Below are 16,897 nucleotides of genomic sequence, written 5' to 3'. Positions count from 1 at the left end.
TTGTTGGATTTCACACACGTGTAAAAGAAAAACTAACTTTTCTGCACAAGATACGTTTGATACTTTTTCTCTATGTCTAAATGTTCACTCCTCACAAGTATAAGTTACATTTTACAATGCAGGGACTGTAACTAGAGATATGCTAGTTATAAATACGGTAATCACTACTTTATTTAGGCAGAAAAAGTTCATTGTGGTTTCCAAGTTCATTAATGTTAACGTTAGCGGTCTTCCACTGATGATAGTGGCATTAGCTAGCTTTGTGGTTCGCTAGTCTATGATGAGCCATAATTTAGCAATAGATAACATCATACTGCAAATTGTAAAACATACATTTTCAATATAACAGGCCAAGGAGAGATGATTGAAGCGTGTTTCGTCTGTTTTTATTTTATTTTTTAAATATTCATTTATCGGCCATTATAACTGCCCTCAAACAGAAAGCACAAAGCCTTTTTTTAAAGTGAATTTCGTTTTGTATTAATTGTATCTTAATTTTAATTATGTTTTATCAACCAATTGCCTGGATTTAATAAATAAGAAGTAAATATAGCAGACATAGATAATCACGACACGGAGGTGCCGGCGCGTGAACTGGAGCTCATCTCATTAATGAACCGAAACTCAGCGTATAATGTAGTCTACTTGCCTCACAGACCTGAGAAAGCTTGAAAAGTCTACTTTTAAACAGAACAATTAAAAACGGACTGCTCTCTGCTTATGTAATCGTATTACTGTAATGTAATCCTGCGAAGATCACGAGTCAGCATCGTCAACTTCATCTTTGCAGTCGACACTGACACAGAAAACACTTGGTTATTAATAAACAATTAAAATGTTTAAACGATATTTGACATATTCATAACTTTTGCCGGTTCTTTGTGACAGCTTTTATGTGCTTTATTGGCAGCACCACCCTTACATGTTACATGAACGCGTCACCACCAAATCAGCACCAAAAACATGGAGATTAATTTCAAAAAAAGATACCGATTGTATCGAATCATGCGTCAAAAATCGTGCTTCGAACCGAATCGTGGGTTTGGTGTATCGTTACAGCACTAGTTAAAATGTCATTTAGTCCTGTGATACAAAGTTGAATTTTCAGCATCATTACTCCAGTCTTCAGTGTCACATGACACTTCAGAAATCACTCTATGATGATTTGGTGCTCAAGAAACATTTTTCTACAAAACATTTTTTTCAGGTTTATTTGAAGAATAGAAAGTTTAAAAGAACAACATTTAAATTTTTGGAACATTATAAATCTCTTCACTGTCACTTTTGATTAATTAAATGCTTAATGAATTAATTTTTTTAATTAAAAAAATTAATTTTTTATAAAAAAAATTTATTGATTTTTTATTAATTTTGTATTAATTTCTTTAATAAAAAAAAACATTTGAACGGTAGTGCATGCAGGGGCGTAGCAACGTTTCGCTTTTGAATGATGAACATTAGAGGTTTATTTTTTCTGGCCGTTGTGTGTTGCCAGTTTAAAGGACTGCCACCCTGCACAAGTGGTAAAACGAATGCACAAGTGGTAAATTGTAATCCAACCATGGTTAGCACTTAACAACTTCCGCTAATCTAGGAAGAATCACTTAGTTGTTGTCCTCATTTGTATGTCTCTTTGGATAAAAGCATCTGCTAAATGAATAAATGCGAATGTAAATTAGTGAGGGCAAACATATAATGTAATTAATATTCATGACCCAAGGGTGTGGCCTATGTAGACAAAAACTAGCGCAATAAAACTAGTTTAAACCAAAATATATGAGTGTTTTCACTAATTTTTTTAGTGAGAACTATTTTTTTTTTTAAATGTGCATTTTTCAGAACTACACTATAGTTTGCAACAGCGTTTTAGACCTAATTAATGAACTTTCAAGACAAAATTGCTATAAGTTTATGGAAGGTTTTCATATCTAGTGCACCCACACGTTTAAAATCTTATCGAATAATGCATATAAAAGACGCTGAGGAGATTCACTGTGTTTTTGAATCGTTTCTATGTACGTGATATGAAAATTCATCAAAACACACAGCAGATTATTTCTGCCCTCTTTGCCATATTGACTCCATAAATGATTACCATCAGCTCTGTGGTGGTTAATCTCTGTAAAACTGTCTTAAACCCACACGCACCTCGCGTCGAGAAGAAAAAGAGTGCGCACGGCCATCTCTCCATCTTTTCACATCTCTCTGACTGTCCTCATGCCAAAGTTCGCTAAGTGCGGAGTGAATGTGGAGACTCGTCCTACATTAAAGAGCGTGTGTATGTTCAGAAGTAGGTCACTGAGCCCCTGGCTGAAGGAAATGAGGACGCTTCTATCTGAAGGAGCTTTATTTTGGGCAGCCAATCCTAGAGGGCTTCATTTATCAAAGGCCCCTCTGTGAACTGCTGGCTCAGGACTGGAGCTCTGACTCCACTAGGGGGCGCCGCGTAAACCTCGAAATCAGTGCTGGCTCCACACTTTTACCATGTTACTGAAATCTAGGGCTATGGGTATGTTCAGAATAGCATGCTAGCATACTCCTTTTATTATTTGTGCATTATGCATAGGCACAATGTTCATCTTTATTGACTAATTAGGTGATTGGACTAATACATTTTCACATAAAAATATTTTTACATGCAAGATGATTCTTATACTTGCTGGATTCACCAAAATAATGGTCAAGTGACAACAATGTAGTATAGTACAGTTTGACTTTTTTTTAAATTAGTATATACAGTATATATATATATATATATATTAGGGCTGTGCAAAAATTAATTGCGATTAATCGCATCCAAAATAAAAGTCTGTTTACATAATATATTTGTGTGTGCTGTATATAATTATATTGTATATATAAATACCTATGCATGCATGTATATATTTAAGAATTATTTGCGCTTAAATTCTGTATATATATATATATATATAAATACATAATCTATATTATATAAATATAAATATTTTATATATGAATAACACATTTTCTTAAATATATACATGCATGTGTGTGTATTTATATATACAAAATAATTATATACAGCACACACAAATATATTATGTAAACACAGACTTTTATTTTGGATGCGATTAATCGCAATTAATTTTTGCACAGCCCTAATATATATATATATATAGTATTTACAGTATATATTGCATGGTATGCATAAAGTATTTTGTTGTTGCATGCATACTGCATACTACAATGTATGCAGTATATGCATGAATATACTTTATAATGGCTACTATTTTTTTAAAGAGTATGTGAAACTTATGTAAACAAACAATACTATGCTATGTTGTAGATTCAGCACATCCATTTCAGCGACAAAATATACATATCTTGCAAACGTCTTAATTTGTACATAATAAAAATAAGACAAGGAGGAGATAAAGGAGTTAAGATGTCGCTGTCAGTGAATTTGGCACACTTGAAACTGTAAATTCAGGTTGAGCGCATTGCATTATGGGATACATATGCAGCGTGTGCTGTGAAGTTTAGCATGCTGACAAGGTCCTTCCATGCGTACAGAAGAGTTGCATACTGTGCACAGTATAATCATGAATTATTAATGCGTATAATGTCTGTAACCGATCAATAATGCAAACGCTCGCTCTCTTTGTTTCTCAGGATGGTTGATGTAGGGGGTCAGAGGTCAGAGCGCAGGAAGTGGATCCACTGTTTTGAGAACGTGACATCCATCATGTTCCTGGTGGCTCTGAGCGAGTACGATCAGGTTCTGGTGGAATCGGACAATGAGGTGAGAAGCTCACAGAGCTTTAATTTACTATAGACGGGTGAGTGTTTTTTACTGTGCATTTTTACATATATTATGATTCTGTATTCAGAATCGTATGGAGGAGAGCAAGGCTCTGTTCAGGACGATAATCACATATCCATGGTTCCAAAACTCCTCGGTCATCCTCTTCCTCAACAAGAAGGACCTGCTAGAGGAGAAGATTGCTTACTCCCACCTGGTCGACTATTTCCCAGAGTTTGACGGTAGGTCTTCTTCCTGTCGTACTGTTTTGTACCAATATATGCATGTGTTTTAGTAGTTTATGATATTATGGGCTATATGCACGCATAAATTCCGCATTTGACGCAAGGATGCTCGTCCATTTCCGGTTGTGGAGATTAAAACGGAGGGAAACCGAGGAAAGCGGGATTATGGCAGAGTCTTCAAGATTTACTGTCCTCCAGTCTTTGAAATGAAACGTACATACGTTTAGATGTAATTTTATATACAGTTATATTTATTTAATATAATTTTAAAAAGAAGCATAAACACAACCAGGGGTGTCTGTTTTATCTGTTTTTGTGACTAACGTTTCATTAGTATAACCATGGAGTATAAAATTCAATATAAATTCTCGGTATTGCATTGGACTCTACGATCGGCGGAAGTTATCGAGCATCCCTAATGCTTCAACGGAAATACCGCCGTGCATAGAGCCCATTAGCTTTCCGTTGACATGTTTGAAGGCGTGTAGAGCGTAACAGCAGTAAAAATGCTGTTCAAAATCTCCAAATTAATGTTTTAAAGGGCAATCCCAGCAAAAAATGAACCTATGGTGTAATGACACATGGGTACCGAGTCGATCGTTCTCTGGGATGTGTTTTCGTGATAAACAAATGTACCCAGTTTTAGCTTGAACCACAGATTAGTTTGTAACGCTAGTAGGGATGGGACGGTATGACAATTTCATATCACTATAATAGTGACCAAAATAATCGTGATAATCAATATTATCACGGTTTTGTTAAAACGAGATCAGTGTTTCCCCTAGTTTTTTTTTTTTTTTTTTGGGGGGGGGGGGGGGGGTATAATAATTCAAATCATGTATTATTAATTTTTTTAAAATATATAGATATATGACAAAAATTCACACTAATTCTGTGTTTTTGCTGGTAATAAAATTAAGCCATAAAACACTAATTTTATCATAAACTTTTTGTCAAATAATGTGCTGCACTATGAGCTTTACTGTTTAAAACATGGATTATTCCTTAAATTCAGTTTTGTTTAAAAAATGCATAATTTATTCGTATTAGTGTTAATGTATTATTACATCTGGACATTTCCTATTTCGACTGTACAACAGTAATATATTTCTGTCAAGTTAAACCGAACTTTTATTTTGACGGGTTGCCGTGAAGCCCTTTGGAGTTTCTGTGTGTTTGTCATGATCGCCATGATGATAGTTTCACAAATGAAGCGGTTAAATGATCACGAAGTGACTTTCAGAGTGGATCTAGAGACTGGAGAGGAAGTTCAATCATTTCTGTCTTCATATAGGCAAGTGTATGTGTGTGTGTGGTAAATAAAACTGCGCGTCGGCTGCACCAGAGCCGTTGAAAAACATATTCATATTTAACGGCTTTCAGCAGTGACAACATAAACAAACGGTACTGCGCATGTGCATTAATCTGGCCCAAACTTAACTTCCGGCAGACTTGCGGAGACAATCCATAACAAGTAAATAATCTAGTAGCTGGTATTTCTTGCCAGTCAAAGAAAATAAATGTTACCTGGCCAAACTGAAATGTGACACTGCCAGACCCGTTGAACAAAATTGGAGACAAGATGTTCTACCCACGTGTCTGATTTACCGCAGTGTTAAAAAACTGTGGCGAGCGCGACGGCGGGGTTTGATAAAGTTAACATAGCTCTCCTTATTAGCTAGGCTTCTTACATGCTTGCTAACCTTATGTTGGATGGATCTGTGCAGCGCTGTTTATGATACTAACCATTCAATACACAGACTGGTCCGCTGTCAAGTGTTTGCGAGAGAGAGAGAGAGAGAGAGAGCGTGCGAATATGCGCTGCACGCAACTTTGCAGTCAATTACAACTTTTCCCATCTTAAATTGTTAAAAACACGGAAATCAATATGTGGCGGTCAGCGCTGATAATGTGGTGGGCTGCCACAAATAAATGTATGGGAAACACTGTACCGGTTATCACTCAGATAAACATAGGCTATTTTAATACCGCTGTCTCCCTCATAGGAAACTTTGACATTTTTATTTTTTTAAAATTGCGTTTGCTCCCTAGGTCAGGTTGCACCCCACAGCTTAACAACCTGCTCATCACCTTAACTTTCACTGCATTTGTAGTCAATGCCATATTATCCAGTAAACGCTAATAAACGAACAGAACGGAAGTTAACTTTGGGCCAGCTCATCACCATGGCAACGCGTCTGATGAAAGCGTCTTCTGTGTAGGCTGCCATCTTGTGGCGACGCCATTACTGAGCTGTTACACAGGCATATAGACATATGCACCGGTATGTAAACAAACCTCGGTGATAACGCGAACTCACCCTCGATGACAGCTACAGCCAGGCAGAATGACTTGTTGGTTTGATCTGTGACTGCAGTGGCCTCCAGTCACAGATGAAGGTACAAACGATCTTACAGATTAACGTTATTTATGAAAATAGCTTGGCAAGCTAGCTAGGCTAACGTTTGCTAACGAGGAAACTATAAAAAGATCTGTCCATTTGGCAACAATAAATAAATAAATGAATGAAATCAAATAAACAAATTCATGTTTTTGTGTCCATTATTTATCTCATTTTCACATTGCAACAGGCAAGGGTAAGGTAACGTTACAGCTAGAAAGTATACATAATATCGACCAATTAGTGTTTTTAAACCATGGAAAGAGGTCAATATAACAGCAGGAAAACAATTATGTCACATAACGTTACATTTAGCTCAGGAAAGCCATTTAATGACCATAGCATGTTAATTGAATAGAAAAAATAGCAAGAGAGGAGATTTTGCTGATCATTATATCACATATTTATTATATATTTTTAACTCTCATTAAATAATTGTTATTATACGCGAATGTCCACGTCTTGTACTCGCCCAGGAAATCTGTAAACCGTATGGCTCCAGACAGGGGCAGTCGACCCGGGGTATTCACAGTGTTTTCTCTTCAAAATTTAAATTTTACTGCCACCATTGAAACAATTTATAACGGAAACTGTTTACCCACTCGACATTATACAAGGGCTAACGTTGTAACGTTAGTGACAGTCGTAAATCGCGGGCTGTTTATTCCTGTGGACGCAAGTTGCAACTAAAACAATAGGAGGCAATGGCGCAACAGCAACAGCTCAGTAATGGCGCCCGCTTACTTCCGGTAGTTTCGCCGGATTCGTCTATTCATTCACACGGAACATACGATTCATACGAACAGGATTCGTATTTAAATAGTATTTGTGGTTTAATATTCACACACACTAGTCTATATCGCGATTTTTATTTCAAGTGTACTGAACCGCTTTCTATTTATTCCTCGAAAATATACAGTAAAATCCTTTTTTATGACTGGATTTCGTCAGCGTTTTGGGGGGGGGTAGTGTTTCCCCTACCCTAAAACAATGGTAGGGGAAACACTGGAGATGAAAATGCTCAAAAACAACTTATGCTCACACTGAAAACAATTTTAAAGTCATGCGACTACATTTTAAAGTCGCAAAGTCATTTGCGCCGGGTGCAAGCTCTATATAGACGAATCCGGCGAAACTACCGGAAGTAAGCGGGCGCCATTACTGAGCTGTTGCTGGGTAGCGTTGCGCCATTGCCTCCTATTGTTTTAGTTGCAACTTGCGTCCACTGGAATAAACAGCCCGCGATTTACGACTGTCACTAACGTTACAACGTTAGCCCTTGTATAATGTCGAGTGGGTAAACAGTTTCCGTTATAAATTGTTTCAATGGTGGCAGTAAAATTTCAATTTTGAAGAGAAAACACTGAATACCCCGGGTGGACTGCCCCTGTCTGGTGCCGTACGGTTTACACAGATTTCCTGGGCGAGTACAAGACGTGGACATTCGCGTATAATAACAATTATTTAATGACATGAGTAAAAAAATATAATAAATATGTGATATAGTGATCAGCAAAATCTCCTCTCTTGCTATTTTTTCTATTCAATTAACATGCTATGGTCATTAAATGGCTTTCCTGAGCTAAATGTAACGTTATGTGACATAATTGTTTTCCTGCTGTTATATTGACCTCTTTCCATGGTTTAAAAACACTAATTGGTCGATATTATGTATACTTTCTAGCTGTAACGTTACCTTACCCTTGCCTGTTGCAATGTGAAAATGAGATAAATAATGGACACAAATGAAAAACATGAATTTGTTTATTTGATTTCATTCATTTATTTATTTATTGTTGCCAAATGGACAGATCTTTTTTATAGTTTCCTCGTTAGCAAACGTTAGCCTAGCTAGCTTGCCAAGCTATTTTCATAAATAACGTTAATCTGTAAGATCGTTTGTACCTTCATCTGTGACTGGAGGCCACTGCAGTCACAGATCAAACCAACAAGTCATTCTGCCTGGCTGTAGCTGTCATCGAGGGTGAGTTCGCGTTATCACCGAGGTTTGTTTACATACCGGTGCATATGTCTATATGCCTGTGTAACAGCTCAGTAATGGCGTCGCTACAAGATGGCAGCCTACACAGAACACTCGTCGGATTCGTCTATATGTGAATCTATACGTGCCCCAAAACAGAATGTATACCCCTTGTTCTATTGGGGATTTTCTTCTTTTTTTACTGTTTCCCTAATGCTGTATAAGACATTTTCTTAAAAAAAAAAAAAAAAATCAATAAATATGTCAAAAAAAGAAGCAGCAACTGTTTTCAACATAGTCATTAATATCAATAAATGTTTCATGAGCTGCAAATCATATGAGTAATTCAGCTTTGATCACAGGAATAAATTACATTTCAAAGTAAATTCATATCGAAAACTCTTAATTGTGGAGTAAATAACCAGGAAGGATGAACACTTCCTGAAGTCTTTAACTCCATGCACACAATGTTTTGTAGGGCCCCAGAGGGACGGCCAGGCCGCACGGGAGTTCATCCTGAAGATGTTTGTGGATCTGAACCCTGACAGCGACAAGATCATCTACTCGCATTTCACCTGCGCCACCGACACGGAGAACATCCGCTTTGTGTTCGCGGCGGTGAAAGACACCATCCTGCAGCTAAACCTGAAGGAGTACAACCTGGTGTGAGACGTGACGAGTCCGACACCGCTCTCACGACTCGGCATTGAACAGGCACCCACAGGGCGTGCGCACACCTACGTCCACAACACACACACTCACACACAGGCATCATGTACACCTTCAAAACACAACGTTCTTTTAATTTCTCTTTCCCAGCTTCCAGAGTTTTTCTCTTTCTGTCCAGCGGAATCGTAACGGACGCGTCGTTTATTTTTTTATTTGTTTGCCAAAGTCTGTCCGCTCACCTCTCGTCAAGGGCCTCTTTCCCTTTTATCAAATTTGACCACCGAAACGTGGCTTGGATTTGACAAAGGGCGTTAGACTCCGACTCGCCACTCCCAACGTTTGCGTATTTCAAGGAAATGTTGGATTGGCGGAGCTACGATGAGAACGATCTGTGATGCGCTGGCCTGAAAAACTGGATGTGACGTCCCTTCCTCTTCAATCACATCATCTGCTCCGAGGACAAACGTGGATTTGTGTGGAAAAATGTGGTGTTCACAGCCCTGCAAAAAGACAAATGACTAAAAAAAAAAAAAATCATAACATATTTACACACTTGTACATGGACACAAGGACTAGTGCTGTGGTGCCAGAAGTTCCGAAACGGATCCTTTTAGAATTCCGAGGATTCCGGCGGATTCTAGAAATCCAGTGGGTTCCACTGATGGTGTGGAGAACCTTTCACTCGCAGAGACGATTCTCTCGACGAGGCTAGTCTTCAACTCGCATCGATGAATGTAAACTTCATGTGAGAGCATCGCAAATGCAAAAAAAAAAAAAATCGACGAAAAATCCGGAAAAAAAAAAATAATGATAATGAACGAAAATAGCGTAAGAATGCCTATATAAGCAAAAAGCACGTGAGGGAGAGATGAAAATAAATAAATCTGTGTATATTGCTGAGATGATCATTTTAAAAAACTTTTTAATGATAAGTAACTATAGCTTCTTCTACTGCAACAGAATATAAAGTAAATTATAAGAGCAGTCGAATTAATGATGGGTAAGAGACAGCGTTAAGGATTTTTAAATGTGCGCGAAACAGGATTATACACTCACGATAGGTATCGTTCTGCAGATTTCCACATTTAGAGTTGAAAATGATTGCATTGCTTCCTTCCCCCATGGTTGTCATCTTTTATCTCGCTTCCCGGTTTCGTTTTAACTTCGCGATCTAATAAATTAGTGCGCGGTTACCTTTTTTTTTTTATTTTTACAGATACTTTATCAATACAGAATCGGGGCCGTAGACTCGCGAGTATCGTCGTCATTTAGCGGCCCAGATGCACACAATCCATTATTTGTTTATGCAGTTGGGTTTTTTTTATTGTCGTAACATACATTTTTCGCTCGAGAATTTCCGAACGAAATTCCAGTGGGAACGTGGGAGGACGAGGGTGGGGGGACAGGAAAGCATTTATGCGCTGAACTTAATTGATTGTGTATATTTATATTTGTAAATACGTATACACATTATTGCTTATGTACAAAACGTCTGTGGTACACTTATCTTTGGCAAAAAAAAGAGAAAAAAAATCACTTTTTCGTGATTGTGTACGGTTCTGTTGGTTTTCTTATGAATTACAATATTATTGATACTGTGATTCTTCGTTTTAATTTTCGATTTTTCTTTTTTTGGTCACTATGAATACGCAAATGATATACACATAGCTGGTAACGTGTGGAGGGCGAATTTGGTTTTAAAAATCAACGCGCACGGTTATGATGTCAGCAATAGTCTGAGAAAACCTAGCGTTCGGAAACATCAGAGAGGGATATTGAAACGGCCTTCTCTACGGTGTGAATGTTATATGGGATATATGAAAAATAAAAAATATGATTTTTAAGCAAAAGAAAAGATTAATTAAATAAAGAACATTTTATTTATATAATTTATGGACCAGATCTGAAGTTGTTGATAATTTGAATGCTATTGTTTCCTCTTACCTGTTTGAAGCACTCCCATGTTATGAGACAGAAATAGGAGACTAGTGTCTGTACTGCTGTATAAACCTCCGTTATGGATACAAATGATTTTATTATCTATTTTAAGTTTTTTTTCCCCAAGCACACAATACATTGTACTATAAGTATATTTCCATTACCACACTTTTCACTTTCCTACAGATCTTTTTTTTTCTTTGTTAAATTTCCAAATGATGTTTAGGTGAAGTGCTTAAAAACAAACATAGGAAATGTACCATATGAAAATAGACAGCTTTTTATTTGTGATTTGAAGATCTATTTGGTCGACGCTTGCAAGTAGTGACGTTTTCTTTCAATCCTGACTTTCTTTCTAAAATTCACAGCTTGTTTCCTTCATTGTGTTTGTGATGCACAGATAGAAAAAAAATGATCTATGGTTCTTTTACAGTTGATATTTTATACTGGTGATGTTTCATTCATTTTCATCAAGGGCTACGAAAAACCATGCCAGAAGCACTTGGTCACAACTCAAAGTGTGATTCGGTACCAAGAGAAACATCTCTTCTGTTGTACGTGATCAGTTTTACACCCATTCCACCAAATGCTCATGCATTATTCATTATTTTAGCACTTTTGAGTTCATCACTTACCACGGTCATACTAGAGAAGCATTCCCAAACGCTTTCTTTAAAGGGATAGTTCACTTTGAAATTAATTTTTGGTATGTTTTAGCTTACCTCAAGGGCATCCAAGATGTAGGTGTCTTTGTTTCCGCAGTATTTTCAATTTTTGATATTTTTAGGTCAAACCGTTCATGTCTATCAGTCATATAATGGAGGTCTATGGTCACCACCTCAAAGAGCATGCACAGAGAAGTCCAAATTAAACATGATTTAATGACTCGTACATGTAAGTACACACTGATGGCCTAAGACATGAAACGAGCGGTTTGTGTGAGAAAACTAACAATATTTATATCGTTTTTACCTCGTGTAATCCAAGTGATCTCAATCAGTTGTTCAATGTCCATCTGAACCGAACTGAATCAGTTCAATGTTACACCGGAAGTGATCGCTTGCGTGTGACGTCACTCAATATTTACACGGAGATTTCGGAAGTTTTACCTTATACTAAACATATTTAGATATACCGAAATCGTCTTCCATTGCGGTTTCCCGTATGTCTAAATATGTTTAGTGAAAGGTAAAACTTCCGAAATCTCTGTATAAACAAAGAGTGACGTAAGCGCGCGAGCGATCACTTCCAGCGCATGCGCAGACCGAAACGCCCGTGCCGTCAGATCATTTTGTCTTGGCTATTATTACAAGAGGTAAAACGATATAAATACTGTTCGTTTTCTCACACAAAACCGCTCGTTTCGTGTCTTAGGCCATCAGTGTGTACTTACATTTACGAGTCATTAAATCATGTTTAATTTTGACTTCGCTGTGCATGCTCTTTGAGGTGGTGACCATAGACCTCCAGTGTATGACTGACAGACAAGAACGGTTTGACCTAAAAATATCAAAATTGAAAATACTGTGGAAACAAAGACAGCTACATCTTGGATCCCCTTGAGGTAAGCTAAAACATATCAAAAAAATAATTTCAAAGTGAACTGTGCCTTTAATGGATATAAAACCTGATGTGATATTTGTAAACTCAACCCATGTGATTCAGTGTTTAAGTGGGGTTTGGAAATGTCACACCATTTTGTAAATCCTGCAGTGTTGTAGTAAGTTAGATTTGAAGACACCGAAGCAAATCATGGCAATTGAGCACTTAATCATCTAAAATACCATTGCTGTGTCCGAAATCTCCACTCAAACCCCTACTCCCTACCCCCTATATATGGGGTAGAGAGCAGAGCACTATATAGTGAGCTCACCAGCATACTAGAACAACACTTTCGGACACTACTCGATCGTCTCTCGGCGCCGTTGATTACATCATCTGTCAGCTGGTGCCGAGCCGGCTCTGGGCTAAATATATTTTTTTAAATAAATACATTGCATTATATTGAGCTTATTTCTCCAAAATTTGAAAACTAAAAGTGATTTCTGGCCGTTTTTGTTATAATGCGCTACTCCGCACATGATTATAACTTATTTTTACGATCAGCGCAATGCATGATGGTATGTAGGGCTTAGGTTAGTGACCATCGGTTGTACACTACTTTTCAAAATGCATTCTGGGATACATTGAACTATATAGGGTATAATAATCATCACTATACATTCGGACAGCACTACAAAATGGCGAGCTCACTATATAGTCCACTATATAGTGAGTAATGGGTGATTTCGGACACAGCACATGTCTTACTTTAAAGTGTTCAAATGGATCGTGACAGTTGTCACGGCACCAGCGTGAGGCTGTCTACACTAGACGCGACAAAGCGACTGTTGCAAATCCATTTGTTCTTCGTGTCAGAAGTTGCGCGATCTCTTGAACTAAGTCTGTAACAAAGTTTGTAAGACGGGAAGAAGTAGGCGGGAACTGTAAAGTTTAATGACACAATAAACAATACAATAAGCCCGTACACACCGGGACGAATATCAGCGCGCGTTATTCGTCAGCGTTTTTCAACGCGTTTTTTGTGTTCACACCCAAGCGTTTTTCGCTGACGATGAGCCGAGTGAACATGCAAATTCATTCCCTGACATTAGATGGCGCTTAATGTAAAACAGAAATAATAATAGAATACTATACTAGGGTGATCATATTCATGTCTCAATGTTTTATTATGACAGATAGAAAAAAACAAATGAAATAATGATATGAATAATGAAATAAATAACTAAAAGAAATGCCTCCAAATGTAACAAAAAACAGCTCTCACAAACTTACAAAAACGAACTAACAAAATCTATTTATATCTTTAGTTTTCATTCTCTTTATCTTGTTTTTCTTCCTCGTCCACCTTGTTTGCCCATCTACATTTTGCTGTAGAACAGTGTTTACCAGCAGTTTTTGTTTGAAAACCAGGACATTTTCATCACTTAAAAACAGCCAGGACAGGACATGGAAACAGGACATGTGTAACGCAAAGTTGAGATGTTGCCCAGAGATAAAAACATAGCAGTTGTCGGATGAACAGATGCACGAGAGACGAGAATTATCGTATTTCCCCGCGTTTAATAAAACCATGTCCCGGGAAAACAGGACTGTTGGTCACCCTATACTATACTATAATTACAGAAATACTAATATAAATATTATCGTATAGCTCTTTATTCTCCGAGACCAGAAGCTCAACATTCATCTTGCCCAGGCATAGGTATCTTATCTCTTCTTCGCCGTATGTGTGCTCGGCAAAACCGTTTTGTGTTTGAGCGCCCTCAAGTTGTGTTTTACTGTAACTTCAGAAGTACCAGGCACTTTTACGCTTTGGATTTTACGCGTGGCGTTTTTCGCGTCGGTGTGAACACTCACATTGGCGCTCATTGTTTAGTCACGAGGCGTTAAACGTCGACGAATAACGCGCGCGAAATTCGTCCCGGTGTAAACAGGCCTAAAGAGAAAGTAAAGCGGCAGCCCCTCATGGACGACTGCCGCATATAAACATAAATAGTCCAGGCCTGGAGCTCCTCCGTGAGACGTTCATTACCCAGACAGCAAACTGACATTGAATCAACATGGAAATATGACATCGAAACAACGTTGATCTGACATTGTTTTGCTCATCGAATTAACGTTGAACCAACGTCAGGCGTGTCATTCTTTCAAAACTAACGGAAAATCAACTTGAAATCAACGCGTTGTTTCAACGTTATGAAAGCAAACCAATTTTCGATTTTCATTTAGCTTTGAAGAATGCCGCGTCTGACGTTGGTTCAACGTTAATTCGATGAGCAAAATCAACGTTGTTTCAATGTCATGAGAGACGTCGTTTCCACGTTGATTCAATGTCAGTTTGCTGTCTGGGTAGCCCTCGTCCGTTCCCACAGCTCTCGGCCAACACAACGTCAGAAAAATGTTCTTGTCGCTCCGCATCCAGTGTAGACAGCATCACTTTTTATAATGAGTCCTATTTGCTTCCGTCACGCCGCTCGCATCTGGTGTTAGTTCACTGCGACTGTCGAAATGATGGCTCTGCTCACTATGAGAACGTGTTGCTTTGTTGTACCTGCGGTTCGAAGGCCTTCGATTGTAAGAAGAGCGTGTTATTCGGCATAGCTTTGATTAGTTCTTCGTGCACTTTTTTTCTTTTTTGGGTGACTCAAAGCAAATGCCTAGAAACGCTTCGACCGTTTGAGCGACACATATCTATAAATCTGCCAGTTTTGACGTTCCCTCAAGAACCTCTACCTCTGTGAACCGTGTGATGTTTTTTTGGGGGCATTTTAGGATTGGTAGTCACGTGACAAGCACACTTCTTTTGTCAGTGGGGCACAGTCCATGAGGTTTGGAGGCGTTTATTGGATCTTGCCAATGAACTGCATGTATTTTCTATGCTTCACAGTAGTAAATCAAAACCTTCCTCAGGTCAAATATTCTTCGTTGGCCGACTTCCTAATTGTCCAGCGAGTGGTAAATTGACCATAGTATCCGTCCCGCTGTTGGCAAGACAATTGCTTTCTATTTCGGTTCTGAAGTGGACAGGTGAATAGACATATCAGTAATGAAGGCTTTGGCTGTTTTCAAAGGCATCTTGACCAATGCATTGCAAACATGTCGTCTTGTTGAAACTGTAGCAACACTCAGTCCTCAAGAGGGCACTAGAGTTTCCTTCAAATGTCTGTGCCATTAAACCAGATGTTATTATTCCTGTGAAGGAAATTTGGCTGTAGAAGTTGCTATTGTTCGAACCAAATTCTCAGTATTCGCTCAAAAATGAATCTTCCGCATTCCTGTAAGAGCTTTCTCTAGTGTGTATGTATGCACCTAAAAATGAATCCATGATGGTTGCGATTTGATTCAGTGATTCATTGTGATGGAATGGACTTGAATCTTTTCGGATGCTCCATTTGTTGGCATTGAGACAGCACAATTACGTTATTTCCATGTAAGTATGTTTACTGGTACGGTTGGATGCATCTGTGTCAAATGGTTGAAGTTCTGACCCATTCAAATTTTATTTCATCCCCTGTTTTTTTTTTTTATTTTATTGTAATACATAACCTGAAAGCCGTCACATGTCCAGGACCACTTTAATATTTTCTCTTTTTTTATTATTATTATGACAGGACGATCATGTACATTTTATTTGGGTTTTTTCTCTCATTCGTTCTCTGCGTCTTTTTGCCCTTTTATTTTGTAATTATACCAAATGTAAATGTTGTATAATATTGTGCGTGCCAATCCCCTTCTCTGAGACTGACTCGTAACAAGTGCCAATTGTTGTCCAAATCACATGCGGACCGTGAAATTAGACGCGGTCTCCTTTTAAAAATGAGTAAAACACTAAATAAGAGAGTAAAAGTATTTACTTTGCATTTCAGTTGGAAGATAAACTGCTGTTTTTCTCTTTTCGTTTTTTTTTTAAGGAATTGTAATATTATTAAAGCATGTGCTCTTTGTCCAGGTGGGAGTTTTGGGCTCAGACAAACATCGAAATCCTCGAGACGAGGAAACATAGCGGAAATTTATTTTACCACATTCTCGCCATATTTTTTGTTGTTGTTTTTATTTGTATTTGTTTCATTTCAACCACTGTTGCCTGAACCTCATTCAAACATGGAAATGATTTTCATAACCGCCTTCTAAAAAAAGAAAAATTATAAAGTATCTGTTTTAAATTTAAATAAATTTGTTCCTATACTTGCTGATTGTCTTGTAACTTGTTTTCTTTGCTGTGCCTGCAATGTTGAAGTGTTAAAAAATCTGCATATTGCTGCTTGTTTTTGTTTTATCTATATTATATATTCAGCACAGAAGTCTATTATGGCCTTTATTTTAAATTATTTGCCAAA

General features: G+C 37.8%; 1 protein-coding gene across 1 annotated transcript in view; it reads left to right on the top strand.

The window, feature by feature from the left end:
- gna11b (guanine nucleotide binding protein (G protein), alpha 11b (Gq class)) overlaps positions 1–10,660 on the top strand; it is a 54,258-nt gene extending 43,598 nt beyond the window's left edge. The window contains exons 5-7 of the mRNA XM_039684344.2: positions 3,634–3,763; positions 3,852–4,005; positions 8,869–10,660. Coding sequence (XP_039540278.1) covers positions 3,634–3,763; positions 3,852–4,005; positions 8,869–9,059 — 475 coding nt within the window. The 3' untranslated portion in view covers positions 9,060–10,660. The remainder of the gene's footprint in view (positions 1–3,633; positions 3,764–3,851; positions 4,006–8,868) is intronic.
- The last annotated feature ends 6,237 nt before the right edge of the window (positions 10,661–16,897 follow it).

This window comes from Pimephales promelas, chromosome 5, assembly GCF_988280905.1.
Source record: "Pimephales promelas chromosome 5, fPimPro1.hap1.1, whole genome shotgun sequence".
Taxonomy (NCBI): Eukaryota; Metazoa; Chordata; class Actinopteri; order Cypriniformes; family Leuciscidae; genus Pimephales; species Pimephales promelas.
This window is presented reverse-complemented; position numbering and strand designations above follow the sequence as displayed.